This window comes from Puma concolor, chromosome C2 (genome assembly GCF_028749965.1).
Source record: "Puma concolor isolate L17-30 chromosome C2, mPumCon1.1.hap2, whole genome shotgun sequence".
NCBI classification, from domain to species: Eukaryota; Metazoa; Chordata; class Mammalia; order Carnivora; family Felidae; genus Puma; species Puma concolor.
This window is the reverse complement of record NC_141675.1, coordinates 117456323-117471911: the sequence shown is the minus strand read 5'-3', so window position 1 is coordinate 117471911 and position 15589 is coordinate 117456323. Positions and strand designations below refer to the sequence as shown.

The following is a 15589-nucleotide window of genomic DNA, read 5'->3' as shown; positions in this document are numbered from 1 at the left end:
TATAACGTTTGCATTTTGTAAAGATGAAAGGAACTTTTGTTATTGATAAACTTTTGTCAACCACACCTTGGTTTATGTTAATGAGGTGGCTTTTGGAAAGTTTCTAAGGACTTTCTGGGAACCACCCGTGTGTTTAGAGGGTTGGAACTTTCAGCTTCCCTCCCATCTGCCTCCCCTGCCAGAGAGATTGGGTAAAATCACCAGTGGCTAATGTTTCAATCAATTACACCTCCTTAATGAAGTCTCCATAAAAAACACTGAAGGGATTTGGAGGGCTTCCATGTTGGTGAGGAAGAGGTGCTGGGAGGGTGGCATGCCTGGAAAGCCCACAGTAAATCTGCACCCCTTTTAAAACTCATACTCTTCCATCTCTGCAACTCTACCATCTGGCTGTTCCTGAATTGTATCTTTTTATAATAAAACAGTAATCTAGTAAGTAAACTCCTTTCCTGAGTTCTGTGAGCCATTCCACCAAATTGTTGGACAGGGGTTGTGGGAACGTTTAACATGTGGCAGGTTAGTCAGAAGTGGCCTGGATTTCTGGTTGTCATCTGAAGGGCACCCTTGTAGGGCTTAGCCCTTAACCTGTGGGATCTGACGCTAACTCCAGGTGAATAGTGTCAGAACTGAGTTAAGTTGTTAGACATGCAGTCACTGTTTTGAGAGACTTAGAGGATTGTCTGGTGAGGAAAAAATTCACAAACACACATACACCCATATACAGTAAAACCTTGGTTTATAGGCATAATTCTTTCTGGAAACATGCTTGTAATCCAAAACACTTGTATGTCAAAGCGAATTTCGAGAACCGTTGGCTCAGTTGTGATCATGTGACATTCAGCATCCTGTACTACTTGTATTGCAAAACATTGCTCATTTATCAAGTTAAAATTTATTAGAAATGTTTGCTTGTCTCATGGAAAACTCACAGAACAAGTTACTTGCAATCAAGGTTTTACTGTATATCTTGTGTGTGTATATAAATATATACATATATATGTACATACACATATACAGAGAGAGAAAATGTGTGTGTGTATATATATATACATATACACATATACATACATATATATGGTTTAGGTTTATGGTTTATATGTATGTGTGTGTGTATATATGTATTTGTTTACACACACACAAGTTGTTTTTTGGTGAGTATATACTTTGTATTAGTTTTCTAGGACTACTATAAAGTACCATAGACTGTGTGGCTTAAACAACAGAAGTTTATTTTCTCATGGTTCTGGAGGATAGAAGTCTGAGATCAGGGTCCTCAGGGTTGGTTTCTTCTGAATCCTTTCTGGTTGGCTCGTAGATTATCTGTCTTTTCCTTGCATCTTCACGTGGTCTTCTCTCTGTAACTCTGTGTCCAAATTTCCTCTTCTTATAAGGATACCAGTTACATTGGAGTAGGGCCCACCCTAAAGATCTCATTTTAAATTAATTACCTCTTCAAAGACCCAATCTCCAAGTACAGTAAGATTCTGAGGTACTGGGGGTTAGGACTTCAAATGAATTTTGGGGGGGGACACAGTTTAGCTCATGACAGACTTACTATTGATATTATTTTTTTAATATTCTATCTCCCCCAGCTAGAATGTTAGCTTCATGAAAGCAAAGGGTATTGTTGTTGCAGTTGTTGTTGTTCTATTTTAATATATACCTAACTTCTAGAACAAAGCACAACATAATAGATGCTCAATAAATAATAATTCTAGCCTACTGATGAGTTCTTTCTAGCCTACTGATGAACACTCCTTTTATCTCTGGAAATTACTCTTATTATTTCATTGATTTAATGTCCCTCACTACCCGTTCTCTGTATTACCTTTCTGGTATTCCTGTTAATTGAAATTTGGATCTGCTTGACCTTACTTGTCTCATTTTCAGTCAATCTGTTCTACTTTTTTAGAAGATTTCTTCAACCTTAACTTCCAAACACTTCTACAAAATATTCTTTATCATGATGAACATATATTTAATACCTATGAGCCTTTTCCTTGGTCCTGTTCCATGGCATTGTGTTACTGTTCTGTGGGTGCTGTATCTTTACTGATCTTTCTGCATTTATTAGGTCTTATTATGTCTCGTTTTCTGAATTTTCTGTTTTTTCCTAGGCCATTTTGTTGTTGTTGTTCGTTTGTTTATTTTGTTCTTGCTCTTACACATTGCTTAAGCATTTTTCAACTGAAATTATCTGGCAGGTTGTACTTTTTTATTTAATGGGACAATAAAGTACTAGGAAGTTTATTATAGGGGTGGAATTTTTTGCCTCGTGATGTCACTTTATCAGAAGCTGGCAGTTACCCTGGAGGTTCTCCTCAAGGTAGAATGTAGAGGTCTTTGGTTTCGGGGACAAACACTTACAGTGACTGTCTTAAGTCTCCCGAAACAATTTATTCAACTTCCTTAGGCAAAAACTTTGCAACTTTTTCTTGGCTTCCTGACTTGCTAAGTATGGGAGTATGGTGTCTTTCTCTTTTTTTCTTTTTTTAATGGTGATGTAATTTTTTAAGTTTTCTTATTCATTTTGAGAGAGAGGGAGAGAGAGCGCACGTGCGCTGGCGAGGAGCAGAGACAGAGAGAATCATGACCGGAGCAAAGATCAAGTGTCAGATGCTTAACCAACTGAGCCACCCACGTGCCCCTCCATGGTTTCTTACATATGCTTTGAATCAGTATCTTTGTTTTCACTCTTTACTCCCATCACATTACCTCTGGTATTTCCTGGTCCCAAACTCTTCTGTAGTTCAACAGGTCAAATTATGCCCTCTGTGGCTGCTGTCCTCACCATGAGAGGCTCTCTCCACTCTGGTGAACTGCTGCCACTCTCCTGTGTGCATATCATGTTTCAGAAATGTGTTGAAATCTTTTGTTAGTAATTCTGTCCTATTTATTTTATTGTTTTGAGTCTGTACTTAAAAATATACATATGTATATATTTTTTACCTTACTGTTTAAGTGTGTCTAGGAGGTTTGAGGAAAGAAAACCTTGTCATCAGTTTCTTTGTTTTGAATTAGAATTCTTCAATCCTTTAATAATTGAAAATAGGGAATAGAATTTGAACTAGTTTTGATCATGTGGGTAACCTCATTTATTGGCCTGTGCTCTAGTTTTTTAAATACAGATGTGAGACATGGGGCCTTCTGTAGACTTAAATCTGGTACAGATTCTAGAACATAGATTTCTTAAAAAAAAAAAAAAAAAATCGTGAGTAGTAATTGCTCAGAGGTTATCACCACAGCAGCAGAACTAAGACTTTCTAGTTTTCTCTCAGGAGATTACCTTACTTCCCACTCCCCTCTTATTATCAAGGCTTTGTGTCATGAACTTTTGTTTACCTTCCAACATCCTAGTTCCCTGTTCATGCTCCCACATTGTTTTAGATGAAGAGCTGTAACCCCTCTTTTCTGAAGCTAATAACTTTTTCATTTGCAGTGTGAAGTCCTGGGACTGTTCTCCTGGATCTGCATTTACAATTATGTTTAAGTCTTCCCCTAAAAGAAATAAAAAACAAACAAAAACCACCTTCCTTTCCATCTTTTCTCAAAGCTACATATTCATTTGGTGAAGCTGCCTTTATTTCCTTTCTAAGTTTTGCTTCCCTTTAAATGTAGGTATTCTCTTAGTGTCTGTCTTTAGTTTACTTATTTTCTTTCTTTTTTTTTTAAGTCTGTTTATTTTGAGAGAGAGAGAGAGAGAGAGAGCGAGCCAGGGAGGGGCAGATAGGGAGAGAGAGAGAATCCCAAGCAGGCTCCACACCATCAGTGTAGAGCCTGATATGGGGCTCGAACTCCTGAACCGTGAGATCATGGCCTGAGCCAAAATCAAGAGTCAGACGCTTAACTGAGCTACTTAGGCACCCCAGACCACTTATTTTCTTCTCTTTTCCTGGGAAATCCTATTTACTACTATGACTTCAGCTATCACTGAACCTTAACTCCTTTCCTGAAGTTCAGATGTTTTCTTCCCACCTACCTATTAGTACCACTCAGTATATTCAAAGACAAACCCATTACATTAACAGCTCTGAGCTGTCTTCACAGAGCCCGATGTGGGGTTCAAACTTACAAACCATGAGATCATGACCTGAGCTGAAGTCAGATGCTTAACCCACTGAGCCACCCAGGTGCCCCACCCATCTTCCTATTCTTAAAAAAAAAAGAAAAAGAAAAAAACAAAGCAAAGAACCTGTCAAACACACTGCCTGTTTTTCCCATGTTGATTAACCTGATTATCATTTTTCTCAAGTCATCCAGGGATACATTAGAAAGAAATAGTTGTAAGGCTAGAAAATATCCAAAGTTCTTGCAGCCTGAATCAGAGTAAGGGTAGTTTCAAGTATATAAGCTTCCTTGACCTGTGACTTCATCTGTTTCTTTTAATGAATCTAACCAAACTTCTCCATTTTCCTGATGACACACAGGTCTGCAATTAAGGCCTTACGTCCTGGAGGGTTACTTGTGTACTCTACATGCACACTTTCCAAGGCAGAAAATCAAGATGTCATCAGTGAAATTTTAAACTCCTACAGTAACATCATGCCCGTGGACATTAAGGAAATGGCAAGGACTTGCTCCCAAGACTTCACATTTGCTCCCACTGGCCAGGAATGTGGACTCTTGGTGATACCAGATAAGGGCAAAGCCTGGGGCCCAATGTATGTGGCCAAATTGAAAAAATCATGGACTACGTGAAATTGGTGACTTGCATTTTGTAAACCATGTCAATGTGTTATTTTATGTTTTCCTGAGCTCTTTCTGTTTTAACATTTAAATAATTATGGAGTCATTTTCCCTGGGTCTGTTTGGAATCCTATTTAGTTAATACTTGGCATCTCAGAATTTAGGCTTGAGAATTTTCCAGGTGTATTTTTTTCCTGAAAATACATCTATAGCACTGGTTTAAGGTGTTGCAGATGGTGTTTGTTCTGTATAATACATCTCCTGTCTTTTAGTTGGCATTTTGTAGTTAAATTAGTCAGAATACATGGTTTTATGCATAATGTGTTTAGGAATACATTCTATCCATGATGTTGGTGCTTTGAACCTTTAAAAATGCACATTTCCTGGCCCTTTCATAATTTTTCTCCTTATCAAATATACAGATTCTTTAGAAGTCCCAACCCCTATCCTTTTTCTGTAAGAACTGATTAGAATTCTGAGACTAACTTCTTAAGCAGCACTATTTCTAGTTCTAGAAAATAGGTTTCTTATTTGCCACGTTGTTTTCTGCTAAGGACTATCTTCTGTTTACTGCAAAGGTCAGTGACTCTATTGACACCAGCTTTATTTCTCCACTTTTTTTTGTATTCACAAATACAAATTGAAAGGGTAAATTATGTTGAAAGGCTGTTAGAACAGCAGATTCACATGCGCAAGTTTGACTTTCGACATTCAGGTTGTAGAATAATGGAGTCTATCCAGCAGGCTATAAAGCAAGTACTTGAAACAAAACCAGAATGATTAATAACTACAATAACTGAACTATATTTGGAGAGTTTTGTTACATAATTGCAGTCATAATGAGCACTACAGAATCTGATTATCTTACCGTTGCAATCTGGAGGGGCTTTTTATTTCACTCTGCTATGAAATGTTATATGAGAGTATGATGTCACATATTAATGCACAAGAGGGAGATGCCTAATGAGAGTGGATTATACAATTACCAGAGCCCAATACCATTTACTGAGTGACTCTTTCTGTTTACATATATCTGGGAATCTTGTATACATTTCTGTATATGAACTTAGGGTTTTAGCTTCAGGTTTGGATCATGTGTTTTCTCTAGAAATTACTTCACTTAGAGTCCAAATGTACTTTTCCAACTATTAAGAAAAATTCTGCAGCATACTTCAAAAGAGAATATCTATTTGGAAATTAACTTAAAAAAATAAACTGACTATAGAAATAGAAAATTCTGCTGAAGCTGAATCTTTTTGAATTTGTTTACTATATTCTATGCATTTAAACTACAGACTGCTCATTAACTGTTTTTTTTTGGTATGTTTCTTTGTTTTTGTTTTTTTTAATTTGCAAGCATATATAACGAGTTTCCTATAGCTGGGAAAGAAAAACCAGATCTCTTGGACTCAATGAAATATACTGGATTAATACAGAAAATTAATGATAATGGAAAACTTATTATTTATTTATTTAAGTTTGTGCTTGTTTTTTTTTTTTTTTTTTTTTCAGTTTGAAACCCTGTCTTCAGTTATTATAGATTTAAAAGTGCATTTATTCTGTGTAGGTTAATCACAAAGTAACTTTTCACAGTGCACTTTGTTGAATGTCATTATTTTTCCATTATGCTGCCATGAAGCCTAATCTGAATACTCAGTGTGCCATTGGATTTGACCTTCCTGTGATTACTGAAAAATGCAAATAGAGGTAGGTGTGTGTGTGTGTGTGTGTGTGTGTGTGTGTGTGTGTGTGTGTGTATAACTTATGTTATTATTAACATTAATTATAATGAAGCAGCTGGCATTTGTGGAGCATCAAATATTATTAAGTTCTCTATATACATGTTATCTTTTTTGATCTTCAAAACAACTTGAGGAGTGAGTATTCTAACTGCCTTATGTGAATGAGAAAACCCTAGCTCAGTTCCGTTTGTACTCTTCTGGTAAGTAAAGAATGGAGCCAAGGTGAAAACTAGATCCAAAGGCCCAGGCCCTTCTCCCTACACTATGCTGTCTCACAAGACATAGGTTATAGGAACCCCCAAATTTATCAGCTGGCCCTCCCTTACTCTCCATCACTTAGTTTTTCACTTGTATGCAATTCTTTAGTCACAGAGCATCAAAGGTTCATCAGTACTTGGAAAAAAACTAGAGTCTTTCAGGGTGTGTTCTAAAATACTTCTGATTGTCATACCCAGAAATCTCCCATGGAGGTGCTCTGTGCCTTCCTTTTCTTTGCAGATGCTGAACTGAAGAATAGAAATTTGGAGCAGCCCTGCAATGTCAACTGAAAAGCAAGGAGTAATTGATATTACTTTCTGTGGCACTGAGTTACTTTCAAAATAGCTTTATAAAAATTTAGGTTGCTTACCAACACATTAACTTCTCTCTGCCTTCAGCACACTGAATAGCCACTAGTTTCAGAAATAGACTGTGAATAAATGTAATGCATTTAAATGGTTTATACTGAATTTTTAAAGCATTGGATATTATCTATGGTTTGGAATCAAGGCGGCATACAGTCCTTTATCCTATTATATGTATCCATATAGCCTCATATTCAAGATTGCATGTTACCCCCTTAGCAGTATTGTAAAAAATATCCTTTCCTACAATGTGAGTAGGTGTAACATAATAGGTACCAGAACACTTGCTACATGACTAAATAAAGTAATCACAAATCTAATAGGCCCTATTCAAGAAGGCTTTATACCTAGAAGATAAGCATCAGATGATCTGCATAGGCTAATGCAACTCTCCTGGAATACAAAGAGAAAATTGGAACCAATAGCAACAGTTTTATTAGATGCAGAGAAGTCCTTTGATGCAATTGAATGGGACTACTTATATTATGTGCTAGGTAAATTTGGCTTTGGGGACAAATATAACAGATAGCACAACCCATTTATATGGTTCAAACCAGTGGTTTACAATCTCCCTTCCTTGCCTTATTGCTGCAGTGGGGAGGAAGTAAGGATGGTACCCATTACTGATGTTACTTTTCAGGCTGACATTGGAGCTATAATATCACCCAGATCCCATGGGTATCTGAAGGATATTCAGATGAAGGTTCACAAGTTAACTAATGTCTGCTGATATCCTACCAGTTGTGCTGAAAGCCCTAACAGCATCTGTCCTGAAAACATTACAAGTAATGTCAGAATTTGGATTGGCTTCAGGCTGCAAAGTCAATGGGAGAGAATCAGAAACGCTATCTTAACAGAATAGTTTCTATTAATATTACTTACTGTGTGACATTTAAAATAAGATGAAAATTTAACAAGAATTGATTTGAGATTCTCATTAGGGGCTGATTAAACAATAGAGTAAAAACAAAAAACCAAACCAACTTTAAAAAATTGACCTGTAATTTAATGCTAAGATTTTTTAAAAATAGGTTTCTCTAAGTCTAAGGAGGAAGAAAGCCTGGTAGACCAGAGAGCTCTTTAAAATTTAATTAGCTCAATCAAATGTTAACTCCATACATTCCTGTAACTTCACAAATGAAAAAAAGTAATTTCCTTAGTTATGTGAGATCATATAGTCATGTTGAAACTCGGTGAAGTCGTATGCTACCTTAGAAAAAGGGCTTTTTGCCTCCCTGGAAGCTATTTGATGGCATACGTCATGACTCAATTAAGCTTGCTATGGCTTGTCAAAAGGAATTTTCTGCTGCATATTGCTATGGAAGAGCCTATTACACACAAATAACTGTACAACCTAGGAGAATCAACAGAGACTAAAAACGTATAGCCTAGTGAAAAATAAGCAGGACCCAGCTTCTTTCTAGTTCTTAAAAACAAGTAGGAGTAAAATTGCAGGTGTTAACATGAATGGACGAAGTAAGAGAGATTAATGTTGGTGATAGAAAAGGGGGACTGAACTTATTTCAACTTACAATTATTAAGTTAGAGAAAGACTAATAGTTACTAATCCAAACAAGGTGTAATAGCCTTTCCAAAACAGTAAGTATTTTTCTCCCACTGTTACATTAATCATGGGGGTGAGGGATAGAGACATGAGAAGACTAAGGAACCAGTGCTGACTCATGAACTGGTGTGAGTAGGCATGGATTACTGTGGACTTATAGCTCATAACTGCCAACTTTTTTTCTTTTTTTTAAGTTTACTTATTTTAAGAGAGAGCGAGAACACACATGCAAGCAGGGGAGAGGCAGAGTGAGAGGCGAGAGAGCCAAGCAGCCTCCCCACAGGGCAGAACCCAATGTGGAGCTTGATCCCACAAACTGAGATCACGATCTGAGCCTAAATCAAGAGTCAGATGCCCAACTGACTGAGCCACCCAGGCTCCCCCATAACTGCCAACTTGTAAGAAAAAAGAGAACATCGTGGTGGCATTTACCTCTGATGCTACTGGAAATCGTTCGGTATGATAGCCAACTAGCTGTACCACATTTCTTAATTTTTTTTTAACGTTTATTTATTTTTGAGACAGAGAGAGACAGAGCATGAACGGGAGAGGGTCAGAGAGAGGGAGACACAGAATCTGGAACAGGTTCCAGGCTCTGAGCTGTCAGCACAGAGCCCGACGCGGGGCTCAAACTCACGGACCACGAGATCATGACCTGAGCCGAAGTCGGCCGCTTAATCGGCTGAGCCACCCAGGCGCCCCATACATTTCTACACATTATCCCAAGAGAGATAGATATGCCTCTTGACTCAATTATAAAAAACCTCAGTGTAAGTCCTAAATTATAACAAATGTGTTTAATAAGCAGAATAGACATACACAAACTACCTGTGCTCTTCAATTAAGAAGGATTGCTTTTGTCTATATTCTATAGCTAATCTCTGTTAAATGTTTTATATGAAACTAGAGCTCTGCCCATAGGCACATTATTTTCAACTACCTAGTTAACCTGACTATATAGGGTTAACAGGTTTCTTTTCCACCCCACAGTGTTGAGTTGGCCAAAGTAAGTTGATGGAGTTTCAGAAGAGGTGATTTTTGAACGAGGAGAATGGTTCAGGAGAGGTTTAAGTAGGATCTGGAATATCACTCTGGGATAGGGTCTAGATTGAGTCAGTCAAGTGTGTTTCACAAATAAAGGACACTACACTAGGCCTAAAGGGTTTTAGGATATACTGTCATTAGGAAGCACATTGCAACTCCATACAAAGGTTTTGTGTTCATCTACCTGCTAACACTCTGCATTCACTGAGGACTTTAGTGTTTGGCTCATATCTTCTCCATTGGAACTCCTGACAAAGGCTGAATTCAACACCTTTATGGAAAGCCCATCCAATATCCTGCCTTTCTGGTTCCTTTACTGCCTCTCTCTCAATGCCTTTTGTCTTCATTGTCTTCAGAGGCTCACACTCTTGGGCATTTTCTAAAACTTGGCATTATCTAGGGACACACTCTCCAATGGAGCTTTCTATATGATGGCAGTATTTTACCTGACCTGTGCAATATGGACAGTATGGTAGCCGTGCATGGCTACTGAGCACTTGAAATGTAACTAATGTGACAGAGGAACATAATTTTTTTTAATATGAAATTTATTGTCAAATTGGTTTCCATACAATATCCAGTGCTCATCCCAATAGGTGCCCTCCTCAATGCCCATCACCCACTTTCCCCTCCTCCCCACCCCTCATCAACCCTCAGTTTATTCTCAGTTTTTAAGAGTCTCTTATGGTTTGCCTCCTTCCCTCTCTAACTTTTATTTCCCTCTTTCCCTCCCCCATGGTCTTCTGTTAAGTTTCTCAGGATCCACATAAGAGTGAAAACATATGGTATCTTCCTTCAGAGGAACATAATCTATTTTTTAATTATTTTAAATATAAGTAGCCACTGTGGCTCTTGGCGAACCATACTTGACAGCACAGATCTAGAATTTCTGTAGTTAGGAAAATTTAATCTCTGTACCCCCTGCCCTTCCAACTTTTTTACTCTCTTATTCTCATTAAGACTATAATTCAATTTCTGGGGTGCCTGAGTGACTCAGTCGGTTAAGTGTCCAACTTAGGCTCAGGTCATGATCTCATGGTGCATGGGTTCAGGCCCCATGTCAGGCTCTGTGCTGACAGCTCGGAGCCTGGAGCCTGCTTCAGATTTGTGTCCCCCTCTCTTTCTGTCCTTCCCCTGCTGGGATTCTGTCCCTCTATCTCTCTGAAGAAATAAATAAACACTAAAAGAACACCTATAATCCAGTTTCCAAAGCTTCATTCCCTTAAGACTATTCATTCCTCTTTTGTTCTCCTTTCCTTATCTATCATACTAAACACTAAGATTGATGCCTTAAAAATTTTTTCGAACAGTGCTTTTATCTCCCCTTACTTTTGGATTCAACTGCCTCTGATATTTCAAATTGCAACTCTGGATTAGTCCAGTAGTCCCTGAATCTGCCTCTGTCATACCTAGATGGCCGAGCATTATTTGGGAAAAAAGAAAACCATATAGTAGTGCAGATTGATCTCATTACATATTCACACAACTGTGCAGATTAATTTCATTACAGATTCATGTTTACCTGCCTCCCCTAAGACTTTTACACTGCTCAATAACTTTGGCTATTCTTTCAAAAAAAAATTTTTTTTTAACGTTTATTCATTTTTGAGACAGAGAGAGACAGAGCATGAACGGAGGAGGGTCACAGAGAGAGGGAGACACAGAATCTGAAACAGGCTCCAGGCTCTGAGCTGTCAGCACAGAGCCCGACGCGGGGCTGGAACTCACGGACCGTGAGATCATGACCTGAGCAGAAGTCGACGCTTAACCGACCGAGCCACCCAGGCGCCCCTAACTTTGGCTATTCTTGAGCCAGCTTCCTTTTCCCTTCCCATTAGTGACTTTCCTGAACTTCCACTATTGTCTACAATTTTTCTAGATAAACACTCTCCTCTTCTCCCTCAGAAGATACTCCTGCCTCCTAGTTTCTTGAGAAAATTGTGGCCATCTGAGTGAATGTCCTTAATCTTTCTCTATGCATACTTCTAATTTTATTTAGAAGCACCTCCATCCATCTGGCTTCTCAAGCTGGAAACCTGGGAGTCGTGTTCAGTTTTTCTCTTTCCTTTTTTTTTTTCACTCTTACCTCTAGATAATAACCAAGTTTTACCCTTTTTTATTGTTCTGTCTTAATACCATTGGTGTTGCCTTAGTTAAGCCCACCTGAGCTATTGAATTTTTTCCTACCTCCTGCCTTACACTTCAGAATCCACTCTTTTTTTTTAATATATATTTTTTCGAATTCTTTTTTTATTTTTTATTTTTTTAAATATGAAATTTATTGTCAAATTGGTTTCCATACAACACCCAGTGCTCATCCCAAAAGGTGCCCTCCTCAATACCCATCACCCATCCTCCCCTCCCTCCCACCTCCCATCAACCCTCAGTTTGTTCTTAGTTTTTAGTTTTTTTTTTTAATTTTTTTTTCAACATTTATTTATTTCTGGGACAGAGAGAGACAGAGCATGAACGGGGGAGGGGCAGAGAGAGAGAGGGAGACACAGAATCAGAAACAGGCTCCAGGCTCCGAGCCATCAGCCCAGAGCCTGACGCGGGGCTCGAACTCCCGGACCGCGAGATCGTGACCTGGTTGAAGTCGGACGCTTAACCGACTGCGCCACCCAGGCGCCCCTGTTCTTAGTTTTTAAGAGTCTCTTATGCTTTGGCTCTCTCCCTCTCTAACCTCTTTTTTTTTTTTCTTCCCCTCCCCCATGGACGTCTGTTAAGTTTCTCAGGATCCAAATAAGAGTGAAAACATATGGTATCTGTCTTTTTCTGTATGACATACTTCACTTAGCATAACAGTCTTCATTTCTATCCACGTTGCTACAAAAGGCCATATTTCATTCTTTCTCATTGCCACGTAGTACTCCATTGTGTATATACACCACAATTTCTTTATCCATTCATCAGTTGATGGACATTTAGGCTCTTTCCATAATTTGGCTGTTGTTGAAAGTGCTGCTATAAACATTGGGGTACAAGTGTCCCTATGCATCAGCACTCCTGTATCCCTTGGGTAAATTCCTAGCAGTGCTATTGCTGGGTCCCAGGGTAGATCTATTTTTAATTTTTTGAGGAACCTCCACTCTGTTTTCCAGAGCAGCTGCACCAGTTTGCAAATGGTGCTGGGAGAACTGGACAGCAACATGCAGAAGGGGAAACTAGACCACTTTCTCACACCATTCACAAAAACAAACTCAAAATGGATAAAGGACCTGAATGTGAGACAGGAAACCATCAAAACCCTAGAGGAGAAAACAGGAAAAAACCTCTCTGACCTCAGCCGCAGCAATTTCTTACTTGACACATCCCCAAAGGCAAGGGAATTAAAAGGAAAAAGGAGCTATTGGGACCTCATGAAGATAAAAAGCTGCACAGCAAAGGAAACAATCAAAACTAAAAGGCAACCAACGGAATGGGAAAAGATATTTGCAAATGACATATCGGACAAAGGGCTAGTGTCCAAAATCTATAAAGAGCTCACCAAACTCCACACCTGAAAAACAAATAACCCAGTGAAGAAATGGGCAGAAAACATGAATAGACGCTTCTCTGAAGAAGACATCCGGATGGCCAACAGACACATGAAAAGATGCTTAACGTTGTTGCTTATCAGGGAAAGACAAATCAAAACTACACTCAGATATCACCTCACTCCAGTCAGAGTGGCTAAAATGAACAAATCAGGAGACTATAGATGCTGGAGAGGATGTGGAGAAACGGGAACCCTCTTGCACTGTTGGTGGGAACACAGTCCACTCTTCTTTGCTGCTGAAGTTCTCTTCCGACAACAAAATCCCATCATGTCATTACCCTGTTTAAAATTCTTCAGTGTCTCCCTGTTGCCTACAGGATGAAACCTGAGCCCTTAGCATTTCATGCTAGGTCCTCTTGCTTTGAGATCTGTATCTTTCTCACTGTCACTCTCTTTCACACACACACACACACACACAATTACATCCTCTTTAACTTCATCAAAATTTGAATACTCAGGTTGAGGAAACCTAACATCACAATGTATGAAGTGTCCCAGCTTATTGGTTGGGATATCCTTAAATAACTTGCCAGCACTTCCACTCTAGAATTAGCTGAAGTTGTACTAGAGGACTTATTTTTTTCAAAGTTGATCTAGATTTTTAAGAATATAGTCTTGTTGTTCTTACACTCTTACATGAAAACAATACAGGCATATTTTAGGCTGCAATACTTAAGTTTTCCATAATGAATTGGAAGAATAGTCAAATCATTTTCAAAAGCTTGTGCATTGGACTGAGAGATGTAAATTAAATAGAGAACCCACTGTATTATGAGCATGCTTAGGCATGCATACAGTGTGGGAAAATTTTAAAATGAAATAGGCTCAATAATAAGGTTGGAATGCCAATGGATAAATCCATAATTGTCTTCTAGAGGATACTTCAAACCTACAAGGAATATCCAAGGGCAGAACAGCAGATGAGAATGTCTTAAAATAGAAAAAGAAATTGTACTTCAGCATATCAAGGACAGTCAAAAAATAGATTATTAAAGTGGCACTTGCAGAAACTATAGAAAAATCTTATTCTCCATAAACTTATCAGTTACTCCAGAGTTTTTCTTTTTTCTTTTTTTAAAATATGATTTGGAGCCACTTCTGCCTTTAACTTTATCTGTAACATTAAATAGGTCTCTAACTTTCTAAATCTTGGTTGCCTAATTTTTAGAGTAAAACAGATTGTGTCTAAATATGTTTTGAGCCATTACTATATTTCAGGCATTGTTCTAAGTATTTACATACTCGTTATTTTATTTAATCCATTCTCTTCTCTTTTGAAAAGTTTCTGAGCTGAAACAGATTGAGGTAAAGGGCTACTAATACCGTGTATATTAAAGAAAGAAAATAGACAATAGTGAACCAAAATATGTGTAAGAAGAGTTGATAAATAGAAGAGTAAGGTCTGAGTAGGCAGTGTGTCCGACAAGGGAGAAGCAGACAGGAGAGAGCCTGGTTGAAGAGGGCACATGCCTGTGTTACTTCATACTCTTGACAATTACATTCATTTTGCTAAACTGACATTTCTTTTAGGCCAGTATGCCAGAAAGCCTGGTTGTTTCCATTTCTTTTTCTTAGAAAACAACTTTTTGTTTCCAAGCATGATATTTTTCACTGTAATGTATCTCAAACTTTGGTAATATGGGAGCCCCCTTTTAAGGAGCAAGAACATTTTCTGAAGCTCCAGTGTTTTATTATTTATTTAAAAAGAAACAGAACAGTGTATAAAATTCTATATACATATGGTTTTACACAACTCTCAAGTTCACAAAACCCTATATTTTCAAAATTGAAAAGTAAAGTTGAAATAAATAGCATTAGTTAATATCACAGATGACACTGTTCTATTGAAACTGTTGCCACTTGAAAACTGAGCATGCTATTAATTGGTAAGGTATAGGGCTTTAGATTTCAGACTGTCTTGGCTGTCATGCATCACTTAATTTCTCAATCCTTCCACTAATTTTCTCTATTTGTACTAAAGTAAAGCCTTCATTTTTGTGGTGTGCTATGATGCCATTCTGTCTCCAACTTTTCACGAATACAGGACATATATACTAAGAACACCTTTAGTGTTCTTAAGTTATTATGTCCCAGATATTATAACAGTACCGCTTAATCTTAACTGGATAACAGAAACACCTTGAGCACAGCAGTCTTAATTGTGACCATCCAAATGATAGAGAGTATGCCTACATTCTTCTTCTTTTTTTTTTTTTTAATTTAGAGTAACTTTAATGAACTTTGGTCTGAGAAAAGTTTCTCTGCTCTTTATTGACACTTCTGAATAGGAAAACATGGAGTTTCCTCTGACAGGTATCTCTCAGAGGGCTTACCAGGAGAAAGAGAAGCATGAGAAAATCCTAATTTGAATAAAAGGATAGAACATCTTTGG

General features: G+C 38.0%; 1 protein-coding gene across 1 annotated transcript in view; it reads left to right on the top strand.

Moving 5' to 3' along the window:
- NSUN3 (NOP2/Sun RNA methyltransferase 3) overlaps positions 1-6283 on the top strand; it is a 60845-nt gene extending 54562 nt beyond the window's left edge. The window contains exon 6 of the mRNA XM_025914025.2: positions 4428-6283. Coding sequence (XP_025769810.1) covers positions 4428-4698 — 271 coding nt within the window. The 3' untranslated portion in view covers positions 4699-6283. The remainder of the gene's footprint in view (positions 1-4427) is intronic.
- The last annotated feature ends 9306 nt before the right edge of the window (positions 6284-15589 follow it).